Genomic DNA, 19,505 nt, shown 5'->3' on the forward strand with positions numbered 1-19,505 from the left:
TGCCTGCATGCCTGCCTGCGTGCCTGCCTGCGCTGGTAAAGGCTGCCAAGGGCGTTATCAATAATACTTGTGTTAACATGTGAAATAAGCAGAATAGGCCCTATTTTACATTCTCACAGGAAAGCCCCTCTTGATGTTTTCTTATCAAATAAAAGTATATATTTGAAATGTGGCAAACGTGCATTCACTTTCTAATTCTATATGCAAGTACATTGTAAATTAATATGTAATAGTTCGATAATGAAATACACATGTAGGCAACTGCCTGGAAGATGGCACTTTCCTATTTCGCCAGAGGTTCCATGTGATTGAGTAGTTTGGAAGTAAGATTTTAGATATAAAGATTTGAAACCTCTCCTTATCGCTATGATTCAGGAGAACAGGGAGAATCACACTCCTGACCCTTCACTGTCCCTCCCTCCAGGTCTCGGTGGTATGGGGGCCCTGAGTCGAAGCGAGATGAGCCTGTCAGAGGTACAGTGTCACCTGGACAAGGAGGGAGCCTCCGACCTCGTCATAGACCTCATCATGAACACCACCAGTGACCGCGTCTTCCAGGAAAGCATCCTATTGGCCATCGCCCTGCTGGAGGGCGGGAACACCACCATCCAAGTGAGTCTCAGAGCCACTTGTCAATCAAAAGGATGTGGGTGTGTCAGGAGAATCTGAAGCCCAAACATTTTTTTAAGTGCATTTCAATGCCATAAAGATGCATCATTGGTCCAAACACACTTCACAGATGAGAAAGATACAGTGCCTTCGGAAATTATTCACACCCCTTGACTTGGCAAGACCTGCAAATGGTTGCCTAGCAATGATCAACAACTAATTTGACAGAACTTGAAGAATATATTTTTTAAATTGGTAAATGTTGCACAATCCAGGTGTGGAAAGCTGTTAGATTCACCCAGAAATACTTCCAGCTGTAATTGCTGCCAAATGTGATTCTAACATGTATTGACTCAGGGTGTTGAATACTGTTTCTTTTTTATACATTTTTTACAAATGCTTTGAATTTTCTTCCCCTTTGACATTACATAATATATTGTGTAGATCCTTAATAAAAAAACAACAAATTTTACAACCATTTTATCCCGCTTTGTAACACAACAAAATGTCAAGGGGTATGAATACTTTCTTGAGGCACTGTCAGTCCTTGGATAGGAACAGTACCAGGCCTATTGTAGACCTTCCACTGCATTGGTCTATCATGTACTGGCATGCTCTGATCCTGTATAAGGCAGCCATTTTACATTAGTCCACACCCCTCGCTCCCTCCCTCCCTGCTCCCTTAGAGGATGGCTCACCATGCCACACAACACTTCTATACTTTTCCTGATAGAACTGAGCCACTGTAGAGTTTACTGGCAACGTCAAACAATCCTATGAGGCCATGGGGAATGATTGAACTGAAACTGAAGCATCTGGATTATTTGCAAGGGAGACATTTTAGAGACTCATATGTTTGTACTGTATATGTAACTAAACTCAGCAAAAAAAAGAAACGTCCTCTCACTGTCAACTGCATTTATTTTCAGCAAACTTAACATGTGTAAATATTTGTATGATGATAACAATATTCACCTACTGAGACATAAACTGAACAAGTTCCACGGACATGTGACTAATCAAAATGGAATAGGGGGGGTCAAAATAAAAAGTAACAGTCAGTATCTGGTGTGGCCACCAGCTGCATTAAGTACAGCAGTGCATCTCCGCCTCATGGACTGCACCAGATTTGCCAGTTCTTGCTGTGAGATGTTACCCCACTTTTCCACCAAGGCACCTGCAAGTTCCCGGACATTTCTGGGGGGAATGGCCCTGGCCCTCACTTTCTGATCCAACAGGTTCCAGACGTGCTCAATAGGATTGAGATCCGGGCTCTTCGCTGGCCATGTCTGAACACTAACATTTCTGTCTTGCAGGAAATCAGCTTTAACATGTAGTGTCGTTTTGTAAGATAAAATCCTTCTTTATATCCCAAAAAGTCAGTTTAGTTGGCGCCATCGATTTGAGTAATCCACTCGTTCAACATGCCAAGATAGGAATCTGAAAATCTACCCCTACACTTTGTTTCAACAAGTCAAAATACATTTATATGTAATCCTCAGATACCCTAAAATGTAATCAAACTATAATATTTCATACAGAAAGTAGTATGTTCAATAGGAAACCAATATTAGCAGGTGCGCATTGTCTTCATGGTGCACGCAAGACTGTGTCCCTGTAGTAAAACTCATTATTCTTGCTCGTTTTGGAAGAAACAAGCCTGAAACCTTGAACATTGAGTGCTGACACCCAGTGGAAGCCATAGGAATTGCATACTGGGAGCTAGATTTAATTATTTCCCTATACTTTCCATTGTAGGAGCATGGGCTCTCAACAACAATGAAAAACATTCCGGTTGGTTTTTGTTTGGATATTCTCCTAGCATATCTATTGGGTTATAGTCTCCTACATAATTCTAACATTTCTACAAACGCCAAAGTGTCTTCTTTCCAATGGTACTAATTATAAGCATATCCAGGGTTCAGGGCCTGAGCTACAGGCACGTCAGTCAGGCGGAAATTGAGAAGAAAGGACCCTAGCCTGAAGAAGTTTTAACGACCGTTCCACAAGTGCATGGTCATTAATTGTTGTGGTAAACGGTGTTTAAACCCTTTACAATGAATATCTGTGAAGTTATTTGGATGTTTACTAATTATCTTTGAAAGACAGGATCCTGAAAAAAGGACATTTCTTTTTTTGCTGGGTTTGTGTTTGAATGTACTATAATTTCCCCCTGTTGAACAGACTGTGAAGGTACACTACTGGTCAGACGTTTTAGAACATCTACATGTTCAAGGGTTTTTCTTTATTTTTACTATTTTATACATTGTATAATAATAGTGAATACATCAAAACTGTGAAATAACACATTGAATCATGTAGTAAACAAAAAAAAGTGTGAAACAAATCAAAATATAGTTTATATTTTAGATTCTTCAAATAGCCACCCTTCGCCTTCATGACAGCTTTGCACACACTAGGCGTTTTCTCAACCAGCTTCATAAGGTCATCACCTGGAATGCATTTCAATTAACAGGTGTGCCTTGTTAAAAGTTAATTTGTGGAATTTCTTTCCTCCTTAATGCGTTTGAGCCAGTCAGTTGTGTTGTAACAAGGTAGGGATGGTATATAGAAAATAGGCCTATTTGGTAAAAGACCAAGTCCATAGTATTGGAAAGCTCAAATAAATAGATTAAAATGACAGTCCATCATTACTTTAAGACATGAAGGTCAGTCAATCCGGAAAATGTCAAGAACTTTGAAAGTTTCTTCAAGTGCAGTCGCAAAAACCATCAAGCGCTATGATGAAACTGGTTCTCATGAGGACCACCACCAGTCAGGAAGAACCAGAGTTACCTCTGCTGCAGATGATATGTTCATTAGAGTTATCAGCCTCAGAAATTGATTCTCAAAAACAAATCAAAATACATTTTATATAACACTTTTTTGGTTATTTCATAGTTTAGATGTCTTTACTATTATTCTACAATGTAGTAATAAAGAAAAACCCTTGAATGAGTAGGCGTTCTAAAACCTTTGACCGGTAGTGTATATTTGTTTGTACACTGTAGATCAGCCCCTGTACCGCTGAGCCCCTTGTGGAATAACTCTTCCCTTCATAATGGGCTCATAGAGAGGAAGGCACATCTTGTTGTGGGTGGAATCATCATTTCATAAACCAACCACTACCACCCATCCATTTAAGCAGCCAACCTCACTAATGGTTGTTTTGGCAACGCGTTGCCTACCTACCTCTCTGCATACAGAAGAGAAATTACAAAGAGCAGATTCAAGTGTGTGTGCATGTGTGGACAAGCCCGCTGCATTTATCTGTCTATCTTGTCTCTGACTGTCTGATTGCCTGTGCTTGCATAAACGGGGGCAGCTTGCGTAATCAGAAAGGGGTGAGGAAGCCACTCTAGCAGAGATAATGTCCTGGCTTCCCACGGCTGCAGCCTGTCTCCCTCCCTGCCTGTTGCAGAGATTACCAGGTGACCAATGTTACATAAGGCCTGTGTGAATGAACAATGTCTCAGGCTTCAAAACATTCCAGCTCTCTCAGCCCAAACTGGGTCATTTTGGGTCTCTGAAGTAGGACAGTAGGGAGGACTGGAGCTTCTCTTCTAACAGCTTCTCTTCTAACAGTTGTTTTGTACTGAAACATTGAGTGGAAATTTAGAGGGGTAAATACTGAAGTATTAATGCTAACGAGGGTATACATGTTCTCTAAAGTACTTTGACATAACATACTGTAGCAGTTCATGAATGCAAACCAGTTTGGTAGGCTAGATATTTGCTTTCTGACCCGGATATTTCTGCATATGCTCACTCGCTGTAACCTCCACGCAGTTGTCATCAGTGGTGTCTGGACTGTCCTGTAGAGTGAGAAACCTGAGGTCACACTAGAAAACGTGTTTCTTAGAAACCTCCAGGTTGATCTTTTTTAGACTGATTAGCTGGACAACAGTTTCAACTTTTGAAGAAATAGGGTTAGCATTACTAATGATTTCTCAGACATATTTAACTCTATAACCTTTTTGACTTTTAACATTAATTTGCTATTTGTCTAAATGTCCACTAGCATAATGTTTTTGTACTATTCGCTCAGATTCGACTACTTTTCTAGCCTCTGCCTTTTTCACAGATGATAAACAGAGGATGGATAGTTATAGATCAGTCTATTCTGTCCCTTTTGAACAAGGGATCTACTCTTAAGTTCTTTAATCTGTGTTGATGTGTCTCTAGCCCAGACACCTGTTCAGGGTAGAAGCCTGGGAATGTGTTCACTCACATAACACTTAACCATTACCTCCTGACCTACATATCACACAGAAATAAACCTGACCATGTACTCACTCACCCGCTCAATCACTCCCTCACTTACACCTTTCTCTCTCACTCTGTCAGCCACTGGGCAGGCCATTAATGACTGAGAAATTGACTTGGTCCCGGCTGTGAGGTTGATCGTGCGGTAGGATTTTAACAGTGAAGAGGCATACAAGGAAGATGTGATTTTTCTTGCCAATATGAGGATAAAGATCCGGCGAACTGTACAATTATTTACACAATCAAATAAACAGGACGAGGAACAGAAAGGTAAACTGACATGAATAACAGAGCTCTAACAAAAGAAAGCCCAGGCTTCAATCATGCCTGTGAACCCGTCAGCATGCCGACCTGTTACCTGTCGGTCTCGCAAACAAAGTAATTAAATGCTTCTTGTAGCAACACCCATTACCCAGAATGCATCACAAAACATACCAATTACCTAATTGACAATCAAATTCAATAAAGGTATGAAAAATGGCATACAAACACATTCAGGTAATATATTCACATGATAAATATCCACACATCAATCACAGTCAATAAATGTGCTTCTCATAATCAATGGGTTTTAATCAATATCTGGACATACATAATCAAGCAAGACTTTAGATCATGTGACGTATGTCATAATCTCAATCTTCACTCCGGCGAACTTAATTTATTTTCTTTAAACAATCAACGTCAGTCACTTTGTTGCAGGAAATGTTAGATTGTTCCTGCATGCCACACTTCTTCCTGTGACAGCTACTGCTGGAAGAGAGAAGAGAGGGAGATAATGGTTGTGTGAGTGGTAATTGGGTTGTGGCACACACACACAAGTGGTGACTTGTAACATTTCAGCAGTGGTCGGGCACCTGCCGTAAAGCCACAAGTTATGCCTTCCCGTGTCAGGGCAGAGAGAATAGGAAGAAGAGTAGGAGATGAAGGAACAGGGAAGAGGAAGAGAAGAGTTCTGGCAGAAGGATAGGAGGAAGATTGAAACAAGAGGCTAGTTCAGGGTAAGAGAGGACAAGGGGGTGTCGGTGGGAAAAAAATAGAATTCAGTGGAAAGAGGAGAGTAGGACAGCTGCAATTCCAGTTAGTCTGTGTGGTGCTGCCTGATGTGTGTGAGGGAGAAAGAGAGAGAGGGAGAGAAAGAGAGGGGGTGCGGATATAAATAGCTGTTATATAACATCCCTTTGTTGATGCCAAGTGGCAGAACGGAAGGAGTGAAGGGAAAGCGCTGTGACCTTGTTTTTCAGAGCCACCCTCCCCCACCTCTCCTCGCCCTGCCTCGCTCCCAACTCTTATTCTGCTCAGGGTTCATCTCCATGGTTATAGACAGGCTCTCTGTTTACCCAACACTCCAGGGGACTCCTGAAACTCCCCATCCCTTGCTTCTCTCCATTCTCTACTCCTCACCACCATGTCTTACTTAACATACTCAACATCAATCTGTCGAGTGTTGTCTCTGTTCCAGCACTCGTTTTCTAAATCCTGTCTAAACACAGATGGCTTCTTTTCTTTTCTTTTTACCCCTTACACTTGTGGAAATTAGCCTATATGGATAGGGCCCAATTGAAGTGTTTCTAACAGAAGAAATATAAAAGGAATATGTATGACCATGGTAGCAATTGAAAGAGAACACTTTGGAGAGTATGAGGAAATGATCAGACCAAAGGTGAGGATACAACAGTTCACCTGTCACAAGACTGAATCCAAACATTACACTTTTGATTTTATTTGCATTTGATATTTTCTCTACTTTCACAGCATTTATCAATAACAAAATCTGAAAATCGGGTTGGAACCTAAATTATATTGTATTTTTTTTTTCATTTCTGAACAATGACGTTATCTTTTTTTAGTTCCGTTCCACTGTTCCGTCCTGCAAAATAAAGTTCTGAACAAGTTCGGGACAAAAAGAGACATCTTATATCATTATTTTCTGATAGAACAGCTTTCTATGGAGTGAGCAAGCTATAGTTGTTTTAGCCTAGGGAACCAATAGTTTATGGGTGCTATCGGCTGCCTAGGCTATAGTTGTTTTAGCCTAGGGAACCAATAGTTTATGGGTGCTATCGGCTGCCGAGGCTATAGTTGTTTTAGCCTAGAGAACCAATAGTTTATGGGTGCTATCGGCTGCCTAGGCTATAGTTGTTTTAGCCTAGGGAACCAATAGTTTATGGGTGCTATCGGCTGCCTAGGCTATAGTTGTTTTAGCCTAGGGAACCAATAGTTTATGGGTGCTATCGGCTGCCGAGGCTATAGTTGTTCACTTGTGCGATGGACAGACAAGTGTATGGCACGAGAGGCGACTGAAATTTGGCAGGTGGGGAGAAAGCGAGAGAGGGTGAAGGAACGTTGGGCATCTTGTTATGACGTGCATTATCTGAATTAGGCCCAGAGAATTATACCTACGGAGGAGTGGCTTCTGTGGAGGAACTTTCAACTCCCGATAGATGGACCGGAGCTAGCTAGCTAACAAGCTTGTGTGTGCAGTGTGACACCAGAATTAAAAACACTTCTCACCTTTTTGTAATTAATAAATCCAATGTAAAATGTGATAATTATAGTATCCGTAACTAGCATTGAAGAAGTTTATCCATTTTTCTCGAATAATCTCTCCCTAATTTCTGAATCACGCTTGTAACGACAGTAGGCTACAGTAGCCTAAACTTCGGAGGGGGAGGGGCACATACACGCACGCACACACACTGGCAAAGATATTCAACTGGCAGGCAGGCACTGGAATAAGTTTGAGTGACCGAGTGAGGGCTTTGGCCAGAACATAAAATGTTATTAACTGATTCCCATGCTTTGAAAATAACAGTTCTGTTCCGGAGCAGTATAGATCTCTTTCATTCCCTTTTCTGATTCTGTTCCTATAAAAAATGACGTTCTTTTACGGTTTTATGTTCTCTGAACCGGTTCCAACCCCTGCTGAAAATACTCTGCATACATTCAGTAACATAATAACAATATTCATTGACATTTTGGAGTAGGTGCAGGTTAAGAAAAAACTATTTCAAGGGTTTGAGTGAGAGGTCTAATTGGTTTCTCCACCTCTCCAAACTGTGCACAGTTCCTAAGTAATTTATGACTCAAGTAAAGAGCCTTCAACTATAAGGTGTTTTTTTAGCTCTCCTAGCTCTGCCATTGAGGAACTGAGGCAAGCGTCCCCACCATCACACAATTTTTGTTTGTTATTCAATCCAAAAACATTCCATTATAAATCGCAATCTGGGTCAGATGGGCATCATTTGAACTCTTATTCTATTGCCAACATAGCTCGCTAAGTTATGAAATACTTAGTGTTAGGCTTTCAAACGGCACTTCAGACAAATATTGTAATTTTTGATTTGCATAGAATGGAGTCATGAGTGCTTTCAAGTACGTGTTCCACTGCTAATGTTCTTCACAATACGATTAATATATTCTCATTCTGTTCAGGACAACCCAGGGTATATAATGCATGTCATCCTTATAACTGAATCAAACATAGAGATCATAAATGTTGATACTGTAAATTACATGAGTTTTCAAATATGGAAATGTGAAGTGCACATTTGGATTCATGGGTGTCTGGTTTGCTTGTATGACATCAAAGTGGTATTTATTATAATCCTCAACGTCTAATCTTTCCAAACACATTGACTCCTCTCGATTTACCGCATTTCCTTCACTCTGACAACATCAAATGTCAAAGCACCCCAATTAGTGGGAGGGATGGGGACATCTTGTCATGCGCAGTGCTCAAGTCAAAACCCATACAGCGCTGTGAAGCAGAGAACATGTATACGGGATGACGGGGGCTGTGAGTGGAAAGGGTTAATACCTCTGGCAACGCCATTTACTTGGAGGGGCTTTTGACACATTTCTGTGGCTAATAAAGTGACTATATCTCTATTCTACTGAAGTCTTATAAAAGGGGGATGTTTTTGATCATGCTGAAATGCAGAAGAAAGAACATATTACTTGTACCAGTGTGTAGTTGCAACGTCCATGACAAGGCAGTGTGTACCCTGATGCATGCCGTGAATCCTCCTGTTTGTGAGGAAGACCCCTGTCCTCTAGGATTTAGATGAGATCAGCACAATTCTTAGAAAGGGTCTAAGCCTCTTTCAGACAGACAAAGAGGGGGAAAGAGACGTATGGCGAGAGAGACCGGGAAAGAGGGAGGGATAGATAGAGGGTGAGTATAAATAACAGAGATGCTGTCGGCCGTAAACTGTGCCAGGTGTCTGATGCCATAACCTAACGCTCATTCAATTACAGTAGACATGATACTTCTCATCCTCACCACTGTCATACATCATCAGTGTCATAAATCCATCACAACCAAACTAAAGCCTCAACATTACCTCACAAAACTCCACCAAACCCAACATAACCACAACATAGTAACTCTGACCCAACCCAGATCCCAGACCCTGTCATCTCTGGCAACACTGCCAACTGAGTCCCATTTGCACATAGATATTCAACCACCGCCACCAGCTCAGAGTGGAGAGTAATGTGCCCTAGTAGTGAGAGGAAGCATGTCAACACAAAGGTGGGGAGGGAGTAGAGAATGAATTTGGTTGTTACATGAGAGCAGTGTAGTTTGAAAGGCATTTCAAAAAGTTGTTTAGCAGTGGTCCAATATTTTACCAGCGTGAGCACTACTGTACAGTCAATGTGTTGAGCTTTTTCCTCAAATTTACTTTGTTAAAATCCCAAGCTACAAATGCGGCCTCTGGATATGTGGTTTCCAGTTTGCATAAAGTCCATTGTTGTTCTTTGAGGGTTGCCGTGGTATCTGCTTGAGGGGGTACCAGAGCGCCAAGTCTAGGTCCAAAAGGCTCCTTAACAGCTTCTACCCCCAAGCCATAAGGCTCCTGAACAGCTAATAAAATGGCTACCCAGACTATTTGCATTGTCTGTCCCCCCACCCCCTCTTTTACCCTGCTGCTACTCTCTGTTTATTATCTATGCATAGTCACTTTAATTCTAAATACATGTACATATTACCTCAATTACCTCGACTAACCTGTGCCCCTGCACATTGACTCTGTACTGGTACCCCCTGTATATAGCCTTGCTACTGTTGTTTTAATGCTGCTCTTTAATTATTTGTCATTTTATTTTTTGTAATGTAATCTATTTTTACATAACCAACAATGCAGTTAAGAAAAATAAGTGTTAAGGGCTTGTCAGTAAGCATTTCACTGTAATGTCTACCTGTTGTATTTGGCGCATGTGACAAATATAATTTGATTTGAATATACATGGCTTGATTATAACCAAAGATAATTCTCTTGGGAGGTAATATGGTCGGCATTTAATTGTGAAGTATTCTAGGTTGGGTGAACAAAATTATTTGAGTTTCTGTATGTTATCACAATCACACCATGATTAGTTAATCATGAAACATACACCCCCGCCTTTCTTCTTTCCAGAGAGTTCTTTATTCCTGTCTGCGCGATGTACTGAGAACCCAGATGGCTGTATGGACGGCAACAGTTTATCCCGAGAGAGCCATGAAACCGTGGATAGATGGCAGCATTTGTGCAAAACTGAAAGCACGAACCACCGCATTTATCCATGGCAATGTGACTGGGAATATGACCGAATACAGACAGTGTAGTTATTCCCTCCGTAAGGCAATCAAACAGGCAAAATGTCAGTACAGAGACAAAGTGGAGTCGCAATTCAACGGTTCAGACATGAGACGTATGTGGCAGGGTCTACAGACAAGCACAGACTACAAAGGGAAAACCAGCCACGTCGCGGACACCGACGTCTTGCTTCCGGACAAGCTAAACACATTCTACGCCTGCTTTGAGGATAACACAGTGCCACCGACGCGGCCCGCTACCAAGGACTGTGGGCTCTACTTCTCTGTGGCCCACGTTAGTAAGACATTTAAGTGTGTTAACCCTCACAATGCTCCCGACCCAGACGGCATCCCTATCCCCATCCTCATAGCATGTGCAGACCAGCTGGCTGGAGTGTTTACGGACATATATCGCCCCGTAGCACTCACTTCTGTCATCATGAAGTGCTTTGAGAGTCTGGTTAAGGATCATATCACCTCAACCTTATCTGACACCATAGATCCACTTCAATTTGCTCACTGCCCCAATAGATCCACAAACTATGCAATCACCATCACACTGCCCTATCCCATCTGGACAAGAAGAATACCAATGTAAGAATGCTGTTAATTGACTATAGCTCAGCATTCAATACCATAGTACCCTCCAAGCTCATCATTAAACTCGGGGCCCTGGGTCTGAACCCCGGCCTGTGTAACTGAGTCCTGGACTTCCTGGAAACAACACCTCCACTTCGCTGATCATCAACACAGGGGCTCCACAAGGGTGCGTGCTCAGCCCCCTCCTGTACTCCCTGTTCACCCATGACTGCGTGGCCACGGACTCCTTAAACTCAATCAAGTTTGCAGATGAGACAGCCTATGGGAAGGAGGTGAGGGCCCTGGGAGAGTGGTGCCAGGAAAATAACCTCTCATTCAACATTAACAAAACAAAGGAGCTGATCGTGGACTTCAGGAAACAGCAGGAGCACGGCAGCGCAGTGGACGTGGAAAGTTCCTCGACGTATACATCACTGACGATCTGAAATGGCACCCGATGTAACAGGAAGGCCAAAAATATCATCAAGGACATCAACCACCAAGTCACGCCTTGTTCACCCTGCTATCATCCAGAAGGCGAGGTCAGGTAGATGCATCAAAGCTGGGTCCGAGAGACTGAAAAACAGCTTCTATCTCAAGGCCATCAGACTGTTAAATAGCCATTGGTAGCCGGCTTCCACCAGGCTACGCAACCATGCACATTAGAGGCTACTGCCCTATATACATAGACTTGGGATTACTGGCCACTTTAATAATGGGACACTAGTCACTTTAATAATGTTTAAATAATGAAAGTAATTAATTAAGTTCTTAAGACCATTATTTTAATTTTGAATTTGTGTGTATTTATGTAAATTGATAGATATATATATATATGTTTTTTCACCTTTATTTAACCAGGTAGGCTAGTTGAGAACAAGTTCTCATTTGCAACTGCGACCTGGCCAAGATAAAGCATAGCAATTCGACACATACAACAACACAGACTTACACATGGAATAAACAAAACATAGTCAATGATACAGTAGAACAAAATAAAATAAAATGTCTATATACAGTGAGTGCAAATGAGGTAAGATAAGGGAGTTAAGGCAATAAATAGGCCATGGTGGCGAAGTAATTACAATATTGCAATTAAACACTGGAATGGTAGATGTGCAAGTAGAAATACTGGAGTGCAAAGGAGCAAGATAAATAAATAAATACTGTATGGGGATGAGGTCGGTAGATAGATGGGCTGTTTACAGATGGACTATGTACAGGTGCAGTTATCTGTGAGCTGCTCTGACAGCTGGTGCTTAAAGCTAGTGAGGGAGATATGAGTCTCCAACTTCAGAGATTTTTGCAGTTCGTTCCAGTCATTGGCAGCAGAGAACTGGAAGGAAAGACGACCAAAAGAGGAATTGCTTTGGGGGTGACCAGTGAGATATATCTGCTGGAGCGTGTGCTACGAGTGGGTGCTGCTATGGTGACCAGTGAGCTGAGATAAGTCGGGGCTTTACCTAGCAGAGACTTGTAGATAACCTGTAGCCAGTGGGTTTGGCGACGAGTATGAAGCGAGGGCCAACCAACGAGAGCGTATGGTGGGTAGTGTATGGGGCTTTGGTGACAAAAGATGGCACTGTGATAGACTGCATCCAGTTTGTTGAGTAGAGTGTTGGAGGCTACTTTATAGATGACATCCCCGAAGTCGAAGATGGGTAGGATAGTCAGTTTTACGAGGGTATGTTTGGCAGCATGAGTGAAGGAGGCTTTGTTGCGATATAGGAAGCCAATTCTAGATTTAATTTTGGATTGGAGATGCTTAATGTGAGTCTGGAAGGAGAGTTTACAGTCTAACCAGACACCTAGGTATATGTAGTTGTCCACATATTCTAAGTCAGAGCCGTCCAGAGAAGTGATGCTGGACAGGCGAGCAGGTGCGAGCAGTGATCGGTTGAATATCATGCATTTAGTTTTTCCTGCATTTTAAGAGCAGTTGGAGGCCACGGAAGGAGAGTTGTATGGCATTGAAGCTCCCCTGGAGGTTAGTTAACACAGTGTCCAAAGAGGGGCCAGAAGTATACAGAATGGTGTCGTATGCGCAGAGGTGTACCAGAGAATCACCAGCAGCAAGAGCAACATCATTGATGTATACAGAGAAGAGAGTCGACCCGAGGATTGAACCCTGTGGCACCCCCATAGAGACTGCCAGAGGACCAGACAACAGGCCCTCCGATTTGACACGCTGAACTCTATCAGAGAAGTAGTTGGTAAACCAGGCGAGGCAATCATTTGAGAAACCAAGGCTGTCGAGTCTGCCAATAAGAATGTGGTGATTGACAGAGTCGAAAGCCTTGGCCAGGTAGATGAATATGGCTGCACAGTAATGTCTCTTATCAATGGCGGTTATGATGTCATTTAGGATCTTGAGCGTGGCTGAGGTGCACCCATGACCAGCTCTGAAACCAGATTGCATAGCGGAGAAGGTACGTGGGATTCGAAATGGTCAGGAATCTGTTTGTTAACTTGGCTTTCGAAGACCTTATAAAGACAGGGTAGGATAGATATAGGTCTGTAGCAGTTTGGGTCTAGAGTGTAACCCACTTTGAAGAGGGGGATGTCCGCGGCAGCTTTCCAGTCTTTGGGAGTCTCAGACGATACGAAAGAGAGGCAGATAATTTTAGATAGAGAGGGTCCAGATTTTGCAGCTCTTTCAGAACATCAGCTATATGGATTTGGGTAAAGGAGAAATGGTGGTGGCTTTGGCAGGTTGTTGGGTGCCGGGCAGTTGACGGGGTAGGGGTAGCCAGGTGGAAAGCATGGCCAGCTGTAGAGAGATGCTTATTGAAATTCTCAATTATAGTGGGTTTATCGGTGGTGACAGTGTTTCCTAGCCTCAGAGCAGCGGGTAGCTGGAAAGAGGTGCTCTTATTCTCCATGGACTTTAGTGTCCCAGAACTTTTTGAGTTAGTACTACAGGATGCAAATTTCTGTTTGAAAATGCTAGCCTTAGCTTTCCTAACTGCCTGTGTATATTTGTTCCTAACTTCCCTGAAAAGTTATATATAAAAGCATATCACAGGGGCTATTCGATGCTAATGCAGAACGCCACAGGATGTTTTTGTGCTGGTCAAGGGCAGACAGGTCTGGAGTGAACCAAGGATTATATATATTCCTAGTTCTACATTTTTTGAATAGGGCATGCTTATTTAAGATGTTGAGGATGGCACTTTTAAAGAATAGCCAGTCATCATCTACTGATGGGATGAGGCCAATGTCATTCCAGGATACCCTGGCCAGGTCAATTAGAAAGGCCTGCTCGCAGAAGTGTTTCAGGGAGCGTTTGACAGTAATGAGGGGTGGTCGTTTGGTCGCAGACCCATTACGGATGCAGGCAATGAGGCAGTGATCGCTGAGATCTTGATTGAAAACAGCAGAGGTGTATTTGGAGGTTGAGTTAGTTAGGATGACATCTATGAGGGTGCCCGTGTTTACAGATGTGGTGTTGTACCTGGTAGGTTCATTGATCATTTGTGTGAGATTGAGGGAATCAAGCTTGGATTGTAGGATGGCCGGGGTGTTAAGCATGTCCCAGTTTAGGTCACCTAGAAGCACGAGCTCAGAAGATAGATGGGGGGCAGTCAATTCACATATGGTATCGAGGGCACAGCTGGGGCAGAGGGAGGTCTATAGCAAGCGGCAACAGTGAGAGACTTGTTTCTGGAAAGGTGCATTTTTAGAAGTAGAAGCTCAAATTGTTTGGGTACAGACTTGGATTGCCTGCAGAGTATTACTATCCTTGCAGTAGATTGCAACACCGCCCCCTTTGGCGGAAAATGTTATAGTTAGCGATGAAGATTAAGGTTTTTGGTGGTTTTCCTAAGCCAGGATTCAGACACGACTAAGACATCCGGGTTGGCAGAGTGTGCTAAAGCAGTGAATAAAACAAACTTAGGGAGTAGGCTTCTAATGTTAACATGCATGAAACCAAGGCTTTTACGGTTACAGAAGTCAACAAATGAGAGCACCTGGGGAGTGTGAGTGGAGCTAGGCACTGCAGGACCTGGATTAACCTCTACATCACCAGAGGAACAGAGGATACTACTGCACTGTTGGAGCTAGGAACACAACCATTTTGCTACCTCCGCTAAATATGTGTATGTGACCAATTACATTTCTGAGAGTTTGTGAGAGAAGTGTCTGTGTGCCCGGAACACGGAAAATGTCACACTGTCCGCCAAAGCTGGTCTGTTTTGATGTAGCCACGCAAAGCGTGCCTGTTTTTGTGGCTGTATGTTCCTTGTCTGTGTGTTAGGTAATTCCTTCAGGACTCCAGGGGTAGAAGGAGGAGGGGGGGGGGCTGTGACGAGCTGTTGTCTCCGGTCAGAGCCCTGCGGTGCAGCCTCTCCCGCCCCTTCCTCCTTCACGCAGGCCCCAAGGTCCCACCCACGCCCGTGCTGTCTAATAACAGAGGACAAGAGTGATATGAGCAAAGAGGGAGATGGGGAGAGAGGGGAAGAAAGAGAGATGAGAAGATGCGTTATTATTGAGAGAATGAGATATGGAGGGAGAGCGAGCGAGACGGACATGAACACTTCAGCCCCCCATCTCTCCCCTCCCTCCCACCCTCCCTGTGTTGTGTTGGTTTCCAGGTTGTGAGGTTCAGTTCATCACTACCTTTCTGCACTATCCACTCTGTCATCAAGTTATCTATTGCACTGGGTCTTGCTGGATAGCACGAATACTAACCCATACCACACCACATTTGCGAGTGGTCTAGTGCACAGTGGTGGGGGTTGGGGTGAGTGAGGCTGGGGGCTTTGGAGTCTGTTGCCCAGGGTCATAAATTCACAACGATAACGTTGTTTATTTGGAATAGATGGTGGTAGAAGGAGAAATCACTCATCACAAGATGGGCAGGTCTCTAATCATGACACAACATAATACTGCTTTGTTCAAATTGCGTGATATTTTGATACTGAGGAAAGATTTTGGTGAGAATCTAGTGAGTTATCACTTTCACAATAAGTGAAGCTATACAGTGCCTTCAGAAAGTATTTGCATCCCTTGACATTTTCCACATTTTGTTACAAATTATAATTTAAATGGATTATATATATAAAAAAAAATGTAAATGGGGGGGTCTACACAAAATACTCTAATCTCAAAGTGGAAGAAAAATAATACTTTTTTAAAGATGAATTTCAAATGTAACACTAATCTTGATTAGATAAGTATTCAATCACCTTTGGCAGCGATTAGATACAGATTAGATGCAGAGTCTTTTTGGGTACGATCTTAGTACAATATTTGTTCCATTATTCTTTTTAAACTCTTCAAGCTCTATCAAGTTGGTTGTTGATCATTGCTAGACAGCCATTCTCAAGTCTTGACATTAGATTTTAAGCCGATTTAAGTCAAAACTGTAACTAGGCCACTCAATATTTTTATTCTATACAGTCTTCCTTCTTTTCACTCTGTCATTTAGGTTAGTATTGTGGAGTAACTACAATGTTGTTGATTCGTCCTCAGTTTTCTCCAATCCCAGCCATTCAACTCTGTAACTGTTTTAAAGTCACCATTTGCTTCATGGTGAGATCCCTGAGTGGTTTCCTTCCTCTTCAGCAACTGAGTTAGGAAAGATGCCTGTATCTTTGTAGTGACTGGGTGTATTCATACACCATCCAAAGCGTAATTAATAACTTCACCATGCTCAAAGTGATATTCAGTGTCTATTTGTTTTGTTTTTTGCGTGGCATTGAAAAACTCCCTGGTCTGTTGTTGAATCTGTGTTTGAAATTCACTAATCAACTGAGGGACCGTACAATTATCTGTATGTGTGGGGTACAGAGTAAAAAATCATGTTACCCACTATTATTGCACACAGTGAGTCCATTAAAATGATTATGCGACTTGTTAAGCACAGTTTTACTCCTGAATGTATTTAGGCTTGCCATAAAGGGGTTGAATGCTTATTGAATACTTAAGACATTTCAGCCTTAAATGTTTTTATTCATTTTGTTAAAATTTCAAGAACCAAAATTCCACTTTGACATGTTTGGGTATTGTGTGGCACACAGTCTCAATTTAATCAGTTTTAAATTCAGCCTGTTGCACAACAAAATGTGGAAAAAGTCAAAGGGTGTGAATACTTTCTGAAAGTACTATAGGACGTGCTACCTGTCCCAGACCTATTATTTGACCATGCTGGTCATTTATGAACATTTGAACATCTTGGCCATGTTCTGTTATAATCTCCACCCGGCACAGCCAGAAGAGGACTGGCCACCCTTCATAGCCTGGTTCCTCTCTAGGTTTCTTCCTAGGTTTTGGCCTTTCTAGGGAGTTTTTCCTAGCCAACGTGCTTCAACACCTGCATTGCATGCTGTTTGGGGTTTTAGGCTGGGTTTCAGTACAGCACTTTGAGACATCAGCTGATATACGAAGGGCTATATAAATAAATTTGATTTGATGTTGTTTTGCTAGAAAGTCAGCAATGTACTATTTAATGTTGGCTTGGAAACTCTGAAAATGCTATCTTTTCAACCACATTGATTCATTGTGAGCTACAAATAATATGTGAAAACACTGCCAACTTGATACTCCAATTGCATCTTCATTATCATCTACATAATGACAATGTATTTGACGAACATTTTTTGGCACAGATTTGAAAATGATTTACTGCAGACTACATAGTACTCCACAATTGTGTTAGCAGACCCAGGGCTGTTTACCGAGGGGGATTGGCATGTTTCATTCATTTCACATTTCTAACATTGTACTGGTAAAGTAGTGAATGTCCTCCTGCCAACAAGCCTTCTATAACACATCCCTTTTTTCAAATAACATTGTAAAATGGAGTTTGTCCATTTTGTTTTATACTTTATTCAAACTTATTACAACTATTTGTTTTTCAATCCTGCTTCTCCATGCACACACACACACATACACTGTCAGGATCTTTTTTTCAATATTTGCCTAAAATGACATACCCAAATCTAACTGCCTGTAGCTCAGGACCTGAAGCAATGATATGCATATTCATTATACCATTTGAAAATAAACACTTTGAGGTTTGTGGAAATGTGAAATTAATGTATGAAAATATAACACATTAGATCTGTAAAAGATAATACAAAGAAAAAAACAAATGTTTTTTGTATTTTTGTAAATGCAAGAGAATGTCCATAATGTATTATTCCAGCCCAGGCGCAATTTAGATGTTGGCCACTAGATGGCAGCAGTGTATGTGCAAAGTTTGAGGCTAATCCAATGAACCATTGCATTTCTTTTAAAAATGCTGTATCAACACTGCCCAAATGTGCCTAATTAGTTTATTAATAACTTTTCCAGTTCATAACTGTGCACTCTCCTCAAACAATAGCATGGCATTCTTTCACTGTAATAGCTACTGTAAATTGGACAGTGCAGTTAGATTAACAAGAATCTAAGCGTTCTGCCCATATCAGATATGTCTATGTTCTGGGAAATGTTCTTGTTACTTACAACCTCATGCTAATCGCATTAGCGCACATTAGCTCAACCGCCCCGAGGTTGGGACAATGATCTGTAGAGATCCTTAAGAGGTTTAAACTGGCCCTGAAGCACACACACACTACCCCAGTTTATCAAAGTTTACAACTAACCTGGAAATAAGTCTAGTTATGCAACAAGCTTTCAGAACTGGCCTAGATACCAGCTGATAACATTTTCTCCCCCTCACTTTCTCCCTCCATATCTCCCTACCTCTTTTACTCCTTTTTCCATTTCTCATATTTTTTCTTGTAACACTTTACTTTTGACACTGTGTCATAACATGTTATGACAATGTCATAACCGCTGACATAACCTGTCATAATATGGTTATAACACTGTCATGACCCATATATTTACACCTGTTGCCACACATATATTGTGTTATTTTATGTCTGGTTATGATGCCTACATAAGTGTGAAAACCCACATTATTATTCAAACTATTTTATTCCCTGCCTAGAAGTTTCCTTTGGTTTCAAAGTTTGCTTCTTAAATCCTTTGATGTAGTAATGAAATCTTGAGCAATATTATTTTTTCGTCATTTCATCATCATCATTTGAAATAACACTATGACACTGTCAAGAAGCATTATGACCATCGTAATCATATAAGCTAGATAGGTCTATCACATTCATGCCCTCAGATCAGTCATCTGTCAAAAAGAGGGTGTCTTGTCCTGCTCTTGAAATCTGCTCCTACATTCACCCCAGTCATCAGCAACAGAGCATTGGGGTAGGTGCATGTCTGACATCAATGTGTGTGCAATTACAATGACAATTGAACATGATGCAATTGTTGTTGTTTTTTAATCATAAACACACTCTTGACATGTAGGCTATGGTGTCATGGCATGTGGTAGGTTCTTTGGGTTTGACACTTATGTACAGTGGGGCAAAAAAGTATTTAGTCAGCCACCAATTGTGCAAGTTCTCCCACTTAAAAAGATGAGAGAGGCCTGTAATTGTCATCATAGGTACACTTCAACTAT

At 41.8% G+C, this 19,505-nt stretch overlaps 1 protein-coding gene across 1 annotated transcript in view; it reads left to right on the plus strand.

Moving 5' to 3' along the window:
• Positions 1 to 19,505, plus strand: part of LOC135541877 (inositol 1,4,5-trisphosphate receptor type 1-like) — a 187,051-nt gene that overhangs the window by 96,619 nt on the left and 70,927 nt on the right. The window contains exon 42 of the mRNA XM_064968332.1: positions 425 to 612. Within this exon, the coding sequence (XP_064824404.1) occupies positions 425 to 612 (188 nt within the window). The remainder of the gene's footprint in view (positions 1 to 424; positions 613 to 19,505) is intronic.

Source organism: Oncorhynchus masou, chromosome 6 (assembly GCF_036934945.1).
Source record: "Oncorhynchus masou masou isolate Uvic2021 chromosome 6, UVic_Omas_1.1, whole genome shotgun sequence".
NCBI classification, from domain to species: Eukaryota; Metazoa; Chordata; class Actinopteri; order Salmoniformes; family Salmonidae; genus Oncorhynchus; species Oncorhynchus masou.